Here is a 15,671-nt window from a genome sequence, read left to right as displayed (position 1 = left end):
TAGATCGAGTTTGCACGTTGATAAATAAAAGTAGAGGCTACCTCTGGTCATAACAGACCAACCAGAAAGGAGTACATAAGATCAACCAAGAACCTCCGGATGGGGGACAGAGGGTGGGAAGTTATGAATGAACGAAGATCAACAACACAGATGGAACGTTATGGCAAGACATAACTTCTTTACCTGATGTTGTCGTACATTCCTTACTGATGGGACAGAGTCCCCAGCTACCTGTATTCCTGGGTGGCCCTCATGGAAGGACATTCCTGAGCACCATGGAACCAAAGGAAGCTCTACCTCTGGAGGCCAAGTCCAATTTGTAATGAAGAATAAACGTATGAGATTTGGCCCAAGTTGCAGCTGAGCAAATATCATTGAGGAAAACCTTAGCATGGAAATCTGCTGAAGTTGAAACAAAAATACACAGAGCCAGCATACAGTGTCCAAGATAGAATTGTAATGAATATTAAATCATTACAAAAGAAAAAACAAACCGGTTTCGGCAGGAAACCACAGCCTTCATCAGTGTTGGTTGCATACATAGTGGTGAACAAAGGTATATATACACACACACATATAAAATCATTATTAATTAATTGAGTTCAATCAGAGATTTTCATTAAGACCAGGTGGGAGTAATCCCCCTAGTTTGATTATCCACTTTTTTTCTTTGGTATTAAGAATGGAGTGTAATCCAGTTTTATTGTGCTTATTGCAACAATTTTCAAGCAGAAACTGCCCAGTAGTTTATGATCTAAGGTTTTTTGCAAACTGTAGTACTGACTGGGTCATTTATCTAGCCACCTGTCATTGTGGCTCATTTTATGTAGGACAAACATCTAGACCACTTAAAATCAGGATTTCTGAACATATCAGCAACATAAAGAATAAAAGGCAAAACAATGCCTTATACAAACACCACTTGGCACATACTTCTGCTAAATTTACCTTTATTATTATTGATAAAATTGTTGGCAATAAGCACAATAAAACTGGATTACACTCCATTCTTAATACCAAAGAAAAAAAGTGGATAATCAAACTAGGGGGATTATTCCCACCTGGTCTTAATGAAAATCTCTGATTGAACTCAATTAATTAATAATGATTTTATATGTGTGTGTGTATATATACTTTTGTTCACCACTATGTATGTAACCAACACTGATGAAGGCTGTGGTTTCCTGCCGAAACCGGTTTGTTTTTTCTTTTGTAATGATTTAATATTCATTACAATTCTATCTTGGACACTGTATGCTGGCTCTGTGTATTTTTGTTTCATATTCTATGATTGGTGAGCCGTGCATTTGCCCTACGCGCTGCTGAATTCTTTTCTTTCAATCTGCTGAAGTTGCCATAAATCTTGTAGAATGTGCTTTGACTCTATGAGGCAAGGTGAGATTGTTTTTGTTGTAGGTAAAGGTGATACAATTTCTCAACCATGAAGCCAATGTAACTTTTGATACAGGATGACCCCGTCTAGGTCCAGAAAAGGCCAGAAAGAGTTGGTCTGATTTACGGGTAGATTTTGTTCTGTCCAGATAAAAACGTAATTGTCTATGAACATCCAAGGAGTGCAGGCAATACTCTCCCTTGTTAAAATGGTTAGGAAAGAACACTGGGAGATCAATAGACTGGTTGATAGATCGCTCTGACACCACTTCTGGCAAAAAAGTAGGGTTGAATCTCAGTGATACCCTGCCTTATGGAAGATAAGATACGGAGGTTTGATGCATAAGGCCTGAAGTTCTGACAATTTTCTGTGCGATGTGATTGCAATCAGAAACAAAATTTTCCAAGACAGATATCTTACATCACAATAAGACACAGGTTCAAAGGGTGGAGCTGTTAAAGCTTGCAGAACCAAATAAGCAAACAAAACAGCAGAAGCAGGTTAAAGGCGTCCAGCAGACAAATAAGGTAATCCATCTTCAATTCATATTCAAATATCACCACGCCAATGCTATATCGTTAAACTCTTTATTCCATCACAAAATAAAAACTATATAACATTGATGTGGTGATATTTGGCCGCATTGTGATTTCTAATATGAATTGAAGGTAGTTTTTAACATCGCTTTTACCGTGCTGATGTCCTGGCTTTTAGCCGTTAAGCATTTAATGATATGCTGACACATTGTTTTTAATTTTGGATCTGAAGTGCTCAACGGCACACTGTTATTGTGGTGGAATTTGGGTGTACTGCCATTTACATCAGAACTTAAGGTGACATTTAATTATTAAGTATCTATAGCACTGATACTTTGTTAAGTATCACATTTGCGGTGGTGGCGTCTTGAAGTCTTGCAGAACCAAAGCCAAATCCCAAGGTTGTACGGGTTCTCTAAAGGGAGGTTTTAGGTGAATAATCCCTTTCAAAAAAGTCTTACAGAGTCTGTGTGACATAAGTGAAGAATCTCTGAAAACCAATATGAAAATTTGAGATGGCAGCCAAATGTACACGGATAGTAGAGGCAGACACCCCAGAGTGGAAAAGATGTCATAAATAATTCAATACCACCGAAACCTGGGCTGACAAGGGGTCTATTTGCTTATCTGCTGCCCATAAAGAAAACCTCTTCCATTTGTTAAGATACATTAGTCTGGTGGATGATTTATGAGATGCACAGGGGATGAAAGGTTTTCATGCCTGGCAATCATAGGAAGTGGAGAAACCAAGCTGTCAGTTTCAGGGTTGCTAGATTGGGGTGAATCAGACCCTGCAGATATGAGATCAATGTGGGGGATGGATTGAGGATCCACAGTTGATCTAGCAGGTGAGGCCAGAGGAAGGGAAACCAGACTTGTCGAGGCCAATATGGAGCAATGAGGATCACTTTGCTCTTCAACTGTCGTGCTTTCTTTAGAAATCAGGAGATGAGGGGAAGAGGAGGATAGGCATAAAGAAGACCTGAGGGCCAAGCGTGGACTACAGCGTCCCTTGGTGACTGTCCCCGAGGGGGGATCAGGGCAAAGTAGTTGCTGCACTTGTACTTGGTTGGGGAGGCAAATAGGTCGCAGCAAGGCTGGCCCCAGCGGTAGAAGATTTTTGCTGCTATCAGAGGATTGAGGGACCACTCATGAGGCTGTAGAATGCACCTGCTCAATTTGTCCGCTATCATGTTGGAGCTCCCAGGAATGCGCATTGCAATCAGAAAGTGGTTGTGAGCTATCGCCCAGTGCCATATTCTCAAGGTCTCTCAGCATAACAGGTAAAATTTGGTGCCCCTTTGTTTGTTGATGTACCAGACCACTGACATGTTGTCTGACTGGATCGCAATAGTCCCTGATGGAAGGATGGAGTAAATGCTTGCAATGCTAGAAGCACCACCCTCAGTTCCCGGACACTGATATGCAAAAGGGCCTCTGTCTCCGACCAGGTGCCTTGGACCGAGTTTTCCCTGACACAGCCCCCCAACAGGGAGGTGTCCATGGTCACCGTGGCTATCGGTTGATGTGGGGGTGAAAGGGTGAGACCATTGTTGGGGATTTCGAGACGTCCACCAGAGTAAATCTTGCTTGCATCTCTGAGTCACACTTATTTAAAAAGACAAAGGGTGTTGTAGAGGGTACCACTGAGTGAGAAGTAGCCACTGAAGAAGTCTCATGTGGAATCTGGCTAGGGGAACAATGGTAATTGAAGCTGCCATTGACCCCAATAGCTGAAGTACAGACTGAGCTGGGGATTTGTGGTGACAGAGCAGAAGTTGAACTTGTTGTCTTACTCTCTGAAGTCTATGTTTTGGAAGGGATGCTGTGCAATTTCTTGTGTCCAACAGTACCCCTAAGAATTCCAAAGACCGAGTTGGCGTTGTGTTGGATTTCTCCCAGTTTATAGTGATTCCCAGGCTTTGAGCTGTTAAGAGAGTATACTGCAGGGCTTCTTACAGTAGACGCTTGGAGGGGGCAGTAAGGAGTCAGTCATCTAGACATGGAAATGCCTGGAATCCTTGAAGTTGCAAGTGAGCGATAACCACTGCCATGCATTTTGTGAACACTCTGGGTGCTGTAGAGAGACCGAAGGGCAGGGCTCGAAACTGGTAGCGAATGGCTCCTATACAGAAGCGGAGGTATCTTCTTGAGCGTTTGGACATTTTTATGTGGTAATACACATCTTGAAGATCTACAGAGCACATCCAATCATCTTCTTCCAGAAGAGGAAGGACAGACTAAACCGTGACCATCCAAAATTTCTCTGGTTTTACAAATTTGTTTAGTGTACTGAGATCCAGAATTGGTCGCCAGTCCCGAGTCTTTTTTGGCGGTAAAAAGAACCTTGAGTAAAACCCTGATCCTATCTGGTCTGGGGGGACCGTCTGGATGACTCTTTTTTGTAGCAGCTTTTTGAATTTGTGTGCTGCTGTTTCCCTTTGGCTGGGTGGGATGTCAGGTAACACTCTTGATGAGACTGGGCAAAGACGGAAGGGGATGTGATAGCCTCTGGATATAATCCGTTGTACCCAAGACTTGGTTATGTTTTGGCAGCAGGGTATAAGTTGAAACGACCCCCAACGGCTTCCAGAGGTGAGCAGTTGGGCATCGCTTCAGGAGCATTGATAGGGTTGGCCAGAGAAAGAAAGTCTGGAACCCCGGTTTCGCGGACCTCCTCTGCCCCGAAAGGGGCATCTTCCTTTGGAGTTTCCCCCTCTGCCTCTAGGGGAAAACTTGGCACATGCATCCCGGAAAAAACCCTGTGATTTCTTTTGCCAGATCTTTCCACTCCTCTGATTTCTAGAGTAGAATCGCTGAGGGGTGGAGTGTCTGACACCAACGGCAGACAAGGTCTTGCCATCTTGTTCGCATTGTGCCAGCATATCCTTGACTTTAGGGCCAAACAATGAAGTGAGAGACATTAAGATAGTAGACACATAAGTCATGGCCATTGGAAAGTGATTAACTTAAGGCTGCAATCCTTGCATTGCTTGAAATCAATGGAACTTTTCTTATCCGACATAGCTGTTGTGGAGAAGACGCACAGTAGCAAAAGGAAGAATAACGGCTACCCAAGAAAAAGGGTAAAGGAGAAAAGGAAGGATTACCAACTACGGTAATGGAGAATTACCACAAGATAAGAAAAAAAGGTAATAAAGGGAAAATACTAAAGGAAATAGTCTAAGTGTGCGATAGGGTAGGAAAATATTAGAATAAACTTTTGAAATAATTTGAGTAATAACAATATATAAACTGTCAAAAATTAGACACTTACCTGAGAGAGTGGCTTGACATGGCTGGTCAGCAACGCTGCAAACAAGATCTAAGATAACAAGGAGCAGAGCATTCTGGGTAGGACCTTGGCTCGAAAGATTTTTGGCTGATGCGAGCTTGATATTGACCGGCTCGGTTCCGGGGACGGAACCAATAACTCATCAGTAAGGAATGAACAAAGATTAACAACATCAGATGTGTTATTTCTGCACATCTCATGCTTATCCAGCACGATTATCTTTTCCTTTCTACTGAACTCTTTCCCTGAAACCGAATGCACACTTGAAAACACAAGTCTGACTGTATTTTCTGGACTATTATTCTACCTTATGCCTAACAACTACTTTAAAGTGAAAACCTTCAGTCTACACATGCTATAATTTTTCGGGCCACAAACGTCCAGCTCACTTACTCTGCAGGCGCACAATATTACACAGTCATTCTCTTAGAAAATTACATCCATTCCACATGGTACTTACTATCTTTGGGAGTTTAAAGTGAAACACACTCTTCAAAACAGCTTAATAGTCAGAGGCACCGGAAGCTGTTGTAGACTGGGGGCGGGGGTGTGAGAGGTGCACTTAGTGATCTAAAAAGGGCAATTTTTTATAACTATTTACTACCACAAGATAAGTTCACTTGGAGGACTTTTTAAGCTTAGCCAATTCCCTTTTGATGCTTGATTCTTGAATTAACATTTTCTGATTGGTCTTACCTATCTCCCATGGCTGATAATTCTATATTAGCCCATTACCTGGCTATTTCACCCCATTTACGATAAACACTAATGTGTGCATACTGCTTTACTTCTACAATGATTATTTGGATTTTTTTTACATTTTATAGCACAATGCACAAACGCTAACAGATATCTGCTAAACAAAGCAATACTGTCTTACAATAGAAATAGATTTGGCATTAAAACTTCTCTGCCCTTGAAACTTACATTCATTGAAACAGCATTAAAACCCACACCACATCCAAAGAAAATGCATCTGGCCAGTGGTGGATAAAGATTACCTTTGTGCTGTTTTCAGATCAGAGGCCCCTTGTGCACAAAACAAGAAACATACATGCGTTCTTTGATGCACCTTCCTGACTTTATTAAATTATACTCCTTGTATAATACAGCACACATGTTAAGTTAGAGCGCATTTTAAATGCATTGTTTGAACATTTTTCCAGTAGGCAATGAAGCAAAATGCATGCACCAATAATGACAAAACTGCCCTATTCAGGACATTTCCATGATAACAGTCTACTTATATACATACATATATATGCACACACATATATAAATACAAACACAGAATTACAGTAGTGTAAGCCATAGGCATGTTGCACAGCTTCTTGCACTTATTTTCAATGGGGGGGGGCAAAAGGCCAGGGACACATTTTAAACGTTGCTTGTATAATTTTGGAAAGTTGCTTGCATAAAATGTTGTGCTACCACTGTACATTTCACTGCCAAGTCTTGAACCTAGAACCCTGTGCATTACAGTCAAAGCCACATACCACTAAGCTAAATCAGCAGTTTCCTGAAAGACAGGAAGACAAACTTAAATGTCTATCATTTAGTGAATTCAGTTCTCACTTATCATCATAGGTCTCAACCTCTTAGCACAAAAATACAGAACAAATCCAATAATGGGGGAATACAGCCCCAAAATAGGGACACATTTCAAATACTGATCTTATAAAATTAGAAAATTGCTATCATAAAAGGTTTTGTTTTACTGCCACTGAAAACCAGAGATTTAATGAGGAACAGAACAAAAAAAATGCGAGGCATAAATTCACAAGTGATGGTGGCTAGGGACTTTAGGTTCTTTTTACCTGCACCCAAGGTACAGGGTTTGAGCCTGTGTACCTCTAGCCACCAGATGTGTCCTGTTGGGGGCATTTTCACACACACCTCTCTAAATCCAAATCTATATAATGCTGAAGACAGTACCTTCGTCTGGCACAGCAGCTCTGCATAAAGAAATCCTTCTGCCCGAATGGCACATAAAGACATCCGCGGCTCAGCTCTGCAGTTAAATAAAGAAATCTGCGGCTCACCTCTGCGGTTGAAAGAATAAACTGCCTGAACGGCATAGTGCATAATAGTAAGTAAATCCTCCTGCGACAGATGAATCCTGTACCTCCCAGTATTCAAACAGGTGTGCGGGCATGCTGACGTCATTGCGCACGTGATGAAGAGTTATTCGGGACAGAGAGGTCGCAAGCATACAGCTTAACTTGGAAACATCAAAAATCTGGACAAAGGCCCATGAAAAATAGGTACAAATCTATGTGCTGATTAACAAAATTTGCATACATAATTATGTAACTCCACCCACTCTCGTGGGATTATGGGATACCCACATGAAGACTGAAGTCACTAAATAATAATAAATAATGGCAGACATTTGAATTACAGACTTCACATATCCCTCAGAAAATACATTATAATGCAAAAACCTGTTATTCTAGTAAATAACTGAGTTTACAGGAGAACTATTTAAAATATGTCCCTATTTTTGGGCCTTTGTGCCACCATTATTTTTGGCTTTATGTTCTTGCTCTGAAAAATAGAGAGGTATGCTTTCATTTCATGTGTACTTATTTATTTATTGAAATCTGCCTGTATTTCTCATTAATGTAATAGTGACATCAGGTTTTCTTGGTTTACACAGTGCTTGATGCTGATCAAAGCGAACATAACTGAATTAATTCCCTTTTCTGAAATGTCTAACTAGACTGATAAATCAAAATGCCACATCAGTAAATTGGCTTATTTGTTCGTTATTCTGATGTAAACAGCGATTATGTGAACAAACTACTTTGTTAACAAGACTGCTTGCCACATCTCCACGTATTAGTCACAATAAATAACTTTCCAATGCAATTAACCTAGTAAGAATGCAGTTTAACTGCTAGCAAGGAAATTAATCAAAACACAATACAACTCAGAGCAAGAGGTTCTTCCATTCGATTCTCGGCTGGAGTGCGGGGAGTGCCTTCTGTGTGGAGTCTGCATGTCCTCCCAGCGGTTGGATGGGCATTCGAAAGACATGCATAAATGGGCGCCTTCGTTGAAGGCTGAATGTCGAGCTGGCACACCTCGGCGTTTGTGAAAATCGACTGCCAATCATTAGCGGACCGGAGTTCAGCTGTGGCGACCCCTAACTGGGGAAAAGCCGAAAGACAACAACAATACAAAGTCGTCTAACAATAAGAAAATTAGCCATTATTAAACCTAACAGCAATTCCTACATTACCAAACCAAACCAACTCACCACCTTTCAGCAGGTACTGCTTAAGAGATTTACACTCTGAAAGTAGAAGGTACTTATCTGTTTTTTTCGATTAACAAGTACAATTCCAATGGACAAATTGGTATCTGCCAGAATCAAGACACTATCATTTTCTTTAAAAAAGTCAGAAATACAACCAACCACTTACTGGCACTTCAATTTACAGCTTCCAAGAATCTGAAGGTGGAATCCACGAAGTGCAGTGCAATCACTATTATAGCCATGTTAGTTAATGAAGGAAACTTAGTGAAACGTATTAATGTATTTGTTGTCAGCACTGCAGTACCTTATTTAGTGAAATGTATTAATTGTCAGCATGATGGCAAGCAATTCCTTACTTGTTGCAGCAAATTCCCTGGACCAGCTGTGGGATCGTTCCCTACATGGGTGACGTCCATGTTCTCAGGAAGAGCACGCACACCGGACCAGTCGAACATCCTTACAATCCCAAAATAAAGCAGATTTTTTTTAAGCATACAGTCCCAAAATAAAGCAGGTTCTCACTCAGAAAGAGTAGGGTGACGTGACATCAAATGGACTTAAAATTAAAGTACACAGTCCCAAATAAAGCGTATTCAACGTCCTTAAAAATTTTAAGTTAATGTATAAAGTCCCAAAGTAAAGCGGGTTCTCAGTCAAGAAAAGCAGGATGCAGGCAGGGTGACGTCTGGGTTCCCAGGAAGAGCAGGCAAGCACCGGACCAGTCAAATGTCCATAAAATTAAAATTAAACATAGTATACAGTCCCAAAAATAAGTAAGTGCACACGTTTAACAACACAGTCCCTAAATAAACAAGACAAGTTTTTAACAAGTTTAACACAGATACGACACTGGAGCGGGCGTACTAATGTTTCCCTGCTTCCACATGAAGCTGACCGTTCTTTTTTTACGTACCTGGAGCTGCCAGGGAAAGTAAATCTTTTCATCCCAGGAGTGCATGAGGATGCTGGGCACTGGGCAGACCGGACTCTGCGCAGCCTGTACCGGGTGGGTCTTGAAGTTAAAACTTAAGTTAATCTGTGGCTTCTCCATTCGCTATTGTCCATAAAGAAAGTAAAGACAGTCAGATTCTGACCAAGGTGAGCTGAGTCAACAGTCTGCCTGATGTCATCACTGCACACGCGCCTCTGTGATGTGCGTGATGACAACTCAAAAAAAAAAAAAAAAGAAAAAAAATCGGAAATTGAAGGGGCCACCCGGGAATTCATGGCACCCTATCATTTTGCCCTAAAAAACAGTAAATACCACGGAACTTGGTACGGTTGAGAGGTATGGGACTTGCAAGTGCTGCAAAAGTGTGTCTGTGGGGGGTGCCCCTCTCCCCTTGCTCTATGGTTCTGGCGCCCATGTTAACAGTATGAAGAGAAGCAGATGAAGACTTTTAGGCAAGTAAGTAGACAAGCTCAAGCAGTGAGCCTTGACAGGAGGGCAAGATAAATCCTGACCTAGCAAACACAACAAACACTTTCATCACCACAGTCCAATTTGCCTAACCTTCAGTCCAATTTGCCTAACCTTCTGCAAGACATTTTTTTAAGGGATGAATAAAGAAACCTCTTTTGTTTACATAAATATGACTTCCATTTTTAACTAGCTTTCTACCCAGACAAATCTGCAGAAAATACATTTTTACAAGGAACTAAAACTTCAGCAACTACGCTGTTAAATTCTGACTGCAAAGAACGATGTCTACAGGACCCTGTTTTGGTGCTGAAGCAACAGGTTCTGTCCCATGGCTATATATGTTCTTTTGGTGCTGGACTTTCTGGGCTCCCTTTAATGCCTGTATCACATTCTCAGAAAACATCTGCATGGTGTGGATGACCGCTTCGATTATCCATCTTCTCAATTTCGGGGTCCTCAGGTTGGCCAGTATGACGGACCCCTTGTCCTGAGAAAGTCAGTCTCCATTGGGAAAGCAACATCAGAGGTTCCTCTATAGCAAGGCTCAGCAAAAGGGAGAACTAGTGATGCCTGGGCCAGAAGGATGTTAATAAAATCATCAAAGGTCTGTCCTCCCTGATCTTCTGCAACACTCTGGAGATGAGGGTAAAGGGAGGGAAAGCATACAGTTCAAGGAAAGATGGCTTCTTTCACTCAGGCTCCCTTCTGTGGGTGCCTGCTTCAGAACTACCCGAGTTGTCTGTTTTCTAGAGAGGCAAAAAGGTCTACCTCTGGCACACCCCACTTGGGAAACAGATTCAGAAAGACTTCTCTCTTAAACATCTCTTTGTTGGGGTCCAAGGAAAACTACTTAGATCCCCTGACAGGATGTTATCATCTTTGGGAATGTACAGCACCATTGGGGACAGCCTTGAATCCTGGGCTACCTCCCCTTACCTGTATTACTAGCCTGCAAAGCAGGCAAGAGTGTGTACTTCCCTATTTGTTTAAGTACCACATAACTGTTGTATTGTCTGTCATGATCTTCAGAAGGCCTGGCTGCCAAAAGTGTCTAAAGTCTCTGATGATTAGGATCATTGCCATCATTTCCTCTGTGCTTATATGCCTCTTGCAGATCTGTGTTTCCCAAACACTCTAGCCCTTCAAGACACCTGAGTGGGCACCCCAAGAGGTATCCAGTGGATATGCTGTCAGCACTTGGAACGTGGCTCACATTCTGAAAGGGACTCCCTTAAGGAACAATACATTCTCTGTCCTTATACAAGGCAGTAGTAGGATGTTTGCTTGTGGAGACTGAAGTTGCTGGCACAACCAATTTCTTAAGTATCACTGCAGCTCACTTGTGCAGCTGGTTATGGAACTACAATTCAGGAAGCCACAAAGCCAAGCAGCCTAGGGAATTCTTTGGCTGACATGCTTTTGAGGTTGGCGATCTTACTGGGAAAGGAACACGATTTTTGCCTTGGGTAGAAAGGCCCTCTGCTTTTTGTGTGAAATACCACTCACAGGAAGGTGACAAGTGTTTTGAGACAGCAGGGATTTCTCCATGTTGATCTGAGTGGTTTTCTGGATTTCCAGAAGGGAAGAAGCCAGAATTAGATTAATGCCTAGGTAATGACAGAAGTGCCTAGGTATAGACAAGAAGGACTCAAACTTCTCTGCGTCAACATAACAGCTTGGCCAATGCCATAAAAGGTATACTGATATGACAATGGATTTATTATTTAATACTGTTTTATACATATATTGCAGAAGCATCTCAGCCACAAAGCTATGAAACCCCTCAACTTTTCAGACTGCTTACTGAAGCAAGTTTTCCTATTCTCAACACAAACTTTGCAAGTATAGTTAGTTTCTGGTAACTGAGAGCCATTGCTAGTCATAACTGCATGCTGTCAAGAATGACATTAAAGCTTGTTATAATTAACTGTCTTAAGTAAAATCTGTTTTTTTTTCCACCTATCTACTGACAAGGTAAGCCCACTGGACAGAACTCTCCCTTTCCAGGGGAGATCCAGAAGCACTATTTGGTTAAGTTTTACTGCTTCAAAGTTTCCCGGTCCGGGTCCAACTCTGATCTCCAGTTACTGTCAGTACACAGCGTGCATTTTCTATTTCTTGCTATTGCTTCTTCTTCTTCTGGCTTTTTCCCAGTTAGGGGTCGTCACAGCAGATCACCTGTCCGCTCATGATTGGCAGTGGAGTTTTACAATGTTGAGTTGCCAGCCCAACCTTCCACAGAAGGCACACACACGCATGCACTCACTCCTAGGGCCAATTTAGAGTGTCCAATCCACCTACATCACTTCCAGGCAAGTGATTATTTCAATTCACAAGTAACGATTCACTGATCTTCCTGAACTGTTTGTCATACTCTGTTAGATCTGAATTCCTTGGATGGCAACAACTACATCAGGAAACTAGCTCTCATCCTAGTGTTGAAAAATACATAAGTGTTTTTACATTACTTATGTTACTAAAAGCCCTCAAAAGAAAGCTAATGAAGCAGAGTTCTACAACACTAAGCTCTTATAGAACCATATTAGTGCCTTCGTTAACAGCCAGTGATAGAACATATTAAGCTCTAACCTTTCGGCTCTATGCCTCATCCAGCATTTGTTTTTCCTATAATTTTTCCCACAAAAGTTCAGTAACACCTAATTTCAAGAACAACAACCTGTGAAAAACAGGTAGGTCATCATGTTATTTATTGCTACCTTACCAAATTTGTTAAAACAACTGATAAGTTCATACTTTCCTCAGAAAATGTAACTTACTTGATCTGCTTTGCATTTTTGTAGCGTATGAAAATAACAATGGGATAGATCTGCACACTGTGAAGGCGTTCAATGGCATGAGGAGCGATATCAAGCAGACAGTGACAGTCCTTAAAAAGGAAAACAAAAAGTAAATCGGCAGTGTTAGCAAACTGAACAGGATGCAATGAAAGTGAATCAGCAATGTTAGCAACTGAACTGTGTACAACAAAACTGAATCAGCAGTGCTAAACTCAAGGGTATGCTACAAGAATGAATCAGCAGTGTTAAACTGAAGGGTATGCTACAAGAATGAATCAGCAGTGTTAACGAACTAAACAGTATGCAACAAAAGTGAATCGGTAGTGTTAACAATTTGAACAGGATGCACACCTCTCAACCTATTGGAGCCAAGAAATCTGGACAATGCCATAAATAATGGGGAGGCAAAGGCCTAAAAATAGGGACACATTTTAAATATTGCTCTTACAAACTTAGAAAGTAGACAGAATAAAAGGTATGGCATTAGTATGAATTTTTCTGAAGGATATGAAATTTGAAACTCAAATGTCTGTCGTTATTTTCTGACGTAACTGTTCAATGATTTGCCAACAACTTGCTAGAAAACCACAATTTTATGAAATATTGACCAAAAGTATGAAGCAAAAATCTGGACATTCTGAGTAAATTTGTACACTTGAGAGGTATGACACGATGCAACAAAAGTAAATCAGTAGTATTAACAATCTGACCAGGATGCAACAAAAGTGAATCAGCAGTGTTAAACTGAATTGGATGTAAACAAAGGTGAATCAGCAATGTTAACGAACTGAAAAACCATGCTCCAGTAGTAAAAAATGTATATTGGTATATTTTTAATCGATGTCAAACATAAACCTCTTACAAAAATTAGATTTAGCGTGCTTTCGTCTCTACCCACGAAACTTCATCAGAATCAATTAAAATCATTAATTGATGCATATAAATAATTTTCCAAAGTTCATTATAACCAATTAAAAACCTTAGCAACAAATTAATCTAACTAAATAAATCAAATGAATCAATTAAAAAACTGTTAACGCACTATAAGGGCTTAACAAATTTTCCAAAATACTTACAATATATTCATAACAAAAAAATTGTTACTGCGCAGTAGAAATTAGCAGATCACATTTACAAATTTAAAAACAATGAAATATATAATTGTGAGATATAAGTGTAAATTATATAAAATAAGTATGTAAATAAATAAATAGTAAAAAAGACTGGGACCAAAATTTCATTATTGTGTTACGTAACAAGTATCCTACCAACATCCTAAATGTAAATGTAAATAGGTGAATATTAAAAAATATAATAAATATAATAAATATTATGAATATTTGCAAGTTGACAAAAGTATTTAAATGTACTGTGGGCTGCAAAAAATCTATATAGACTTAAATCAATAAACCAAGGAAGGTTTATTTAGGATTTAATGCCAACAATTTCAATGCAGGTTTAATGGAAATATGGTCATTCATGCCCATTTGGGAGCATGAATCTAATCTAATCTAATCTGCCAAATTAATTCTCTATATTCTAAGAAAGTTTCCCAATCACCAGCCCTCTCACCATGTTTCACCTCTTCTAATACCCAAAATTTTATACTGGTATTTTTACACTTTAATGTGTGTCTAAACAAGGGATTATTCTCATTCTTTTTATTGATGTCCCTCATATGTTCATATATCCGTGTTCTCAGATGCCTCAGTGTTTTCCCCACATAATAGGCCCAGCATGCCCTACAATATGCAAGGTATACTACTCCTTTGGTGTAACAGCTGTAATAACCATTACTCTTTAATCTAAACCCAATACTCGGGATCAAAAGTTCTTTTTCCCCCACTAAAAATGGACATTGTGCACATCTACCACACTTGTGGGTACCAATTCTGGTTTATACCCCCCCCCCACTACCACTTACAACCTTCTTTCTTTCAAAAATATTTTTGAGGTTGATATTCTTCCTATAACCAAACCTAAGGGGTTGTTGAAAAAATGATGTTTTATTGGCCATTCTCCCAAATATATTCCAAACCCCATTGATACCTTTTTTCAACCAACCAATGTCTGCATAATAAGTTAAAGTTAAACGTGGTAATTCCAGGGTAATCTTGGTATCCCTGTTTAGCACTAATGGGTTAACCTCGGATGGTATCCCACTACTAGAGGTTGATGTACTCATGTCACCATTAAATATTAGAAGTGGACAATATTTTAAATTACGATTCTTTACAATATCCTTTTTAATGGTCTGAATTAACCTATTAGGATATCCTCTCTCTTTAAACAATTTTTGAACTACTTCCATTTCTTCCATAAATTCCCTAAAATCACTGGTTATTCTTGAAACCCTAATCATTTGACCTTTAACAACATTCTTTTTCAAAAATAATGGATGGTCACTCTGATAATGAACATAAGAATTCGAAAAACAGCTCTTCCTATAAATCCTAGATTTATAACCCCTGTTTAATGTATCCTTATTTATCTTAACATCCAAATAGTTGACTTCATCCTTAGTATGTTGAAAGGTAAATTTAAGGAACTGAGTAGTACCATTCAAATAATCAATAAATTCTCCAATTTCTAAGTCTGTTCCATCCCATATAATAAAAATATCATCCAAAAAGTGGAAGTATTTTATAATATGTTGTTTAAAAGATGATATGAACACATGGGTAAGCTCCCAATAAAGCATAATTATATTAGCTTAGATTGGGGCACAGGCTGAAGCCATTGCCACCCCATCAAGCTGGTGGTATATGTCCCCCTGAAAATATATAAAATTATTTTTCAAAACCAGTTCCATACTTTCAAGAACAACCCTGTATTCATCACCATTATGTATATTAAATTCTGCCAACATATATTCAAACCATTCAAGGCCTAGTGTGTGGGGTATAACAGAAAAAAGTTCCTTGACATCTGTCGTTAAAAATGAATAATCATCATGAAAGGGTA

General features: G+C 39.8%; 1 protein-coding gene across 1 annotated transcript in view; it reads right to left on the bottom strand.

The window, feature by feature from the left end:
* Positions 1-15,671, bottom strand: part of DLG5 (discs large MAGUK scaffold protein 5) — a 3,463,687-nt gene that overhangs the window by 153,878 nt on the left and 3,294,138 nt on the right. The window contains exon 32 of the mRNA XM_044055764.1: positions 12,687-12,796. Within this exon, the coding sequence (XP_043911699.1) occupies positions 12,687-12,796 (110 nt within the window). The remainder of the gene's footprint in view (positions 1-12,686; positions 12,797-15,671) is intronic.

Source organism: Protopterus annectens, chromosome 14.part0 (assembly GCF_019279795.1).
Source record: "Protopterus annectens isolate FY-2018-M chromosome 14.part0, PAN1.0, whole genome shotgun sequence".
Classification (NCBI taxonomy): Eukaryota; Metazoa; Chordata; order Ceratodontiformes; family Protopteridae; genus Protopterus; species Protopterus annectens.
This window is presented reverse-complemented; position numbering and strand designations above follow the sequence as displayed.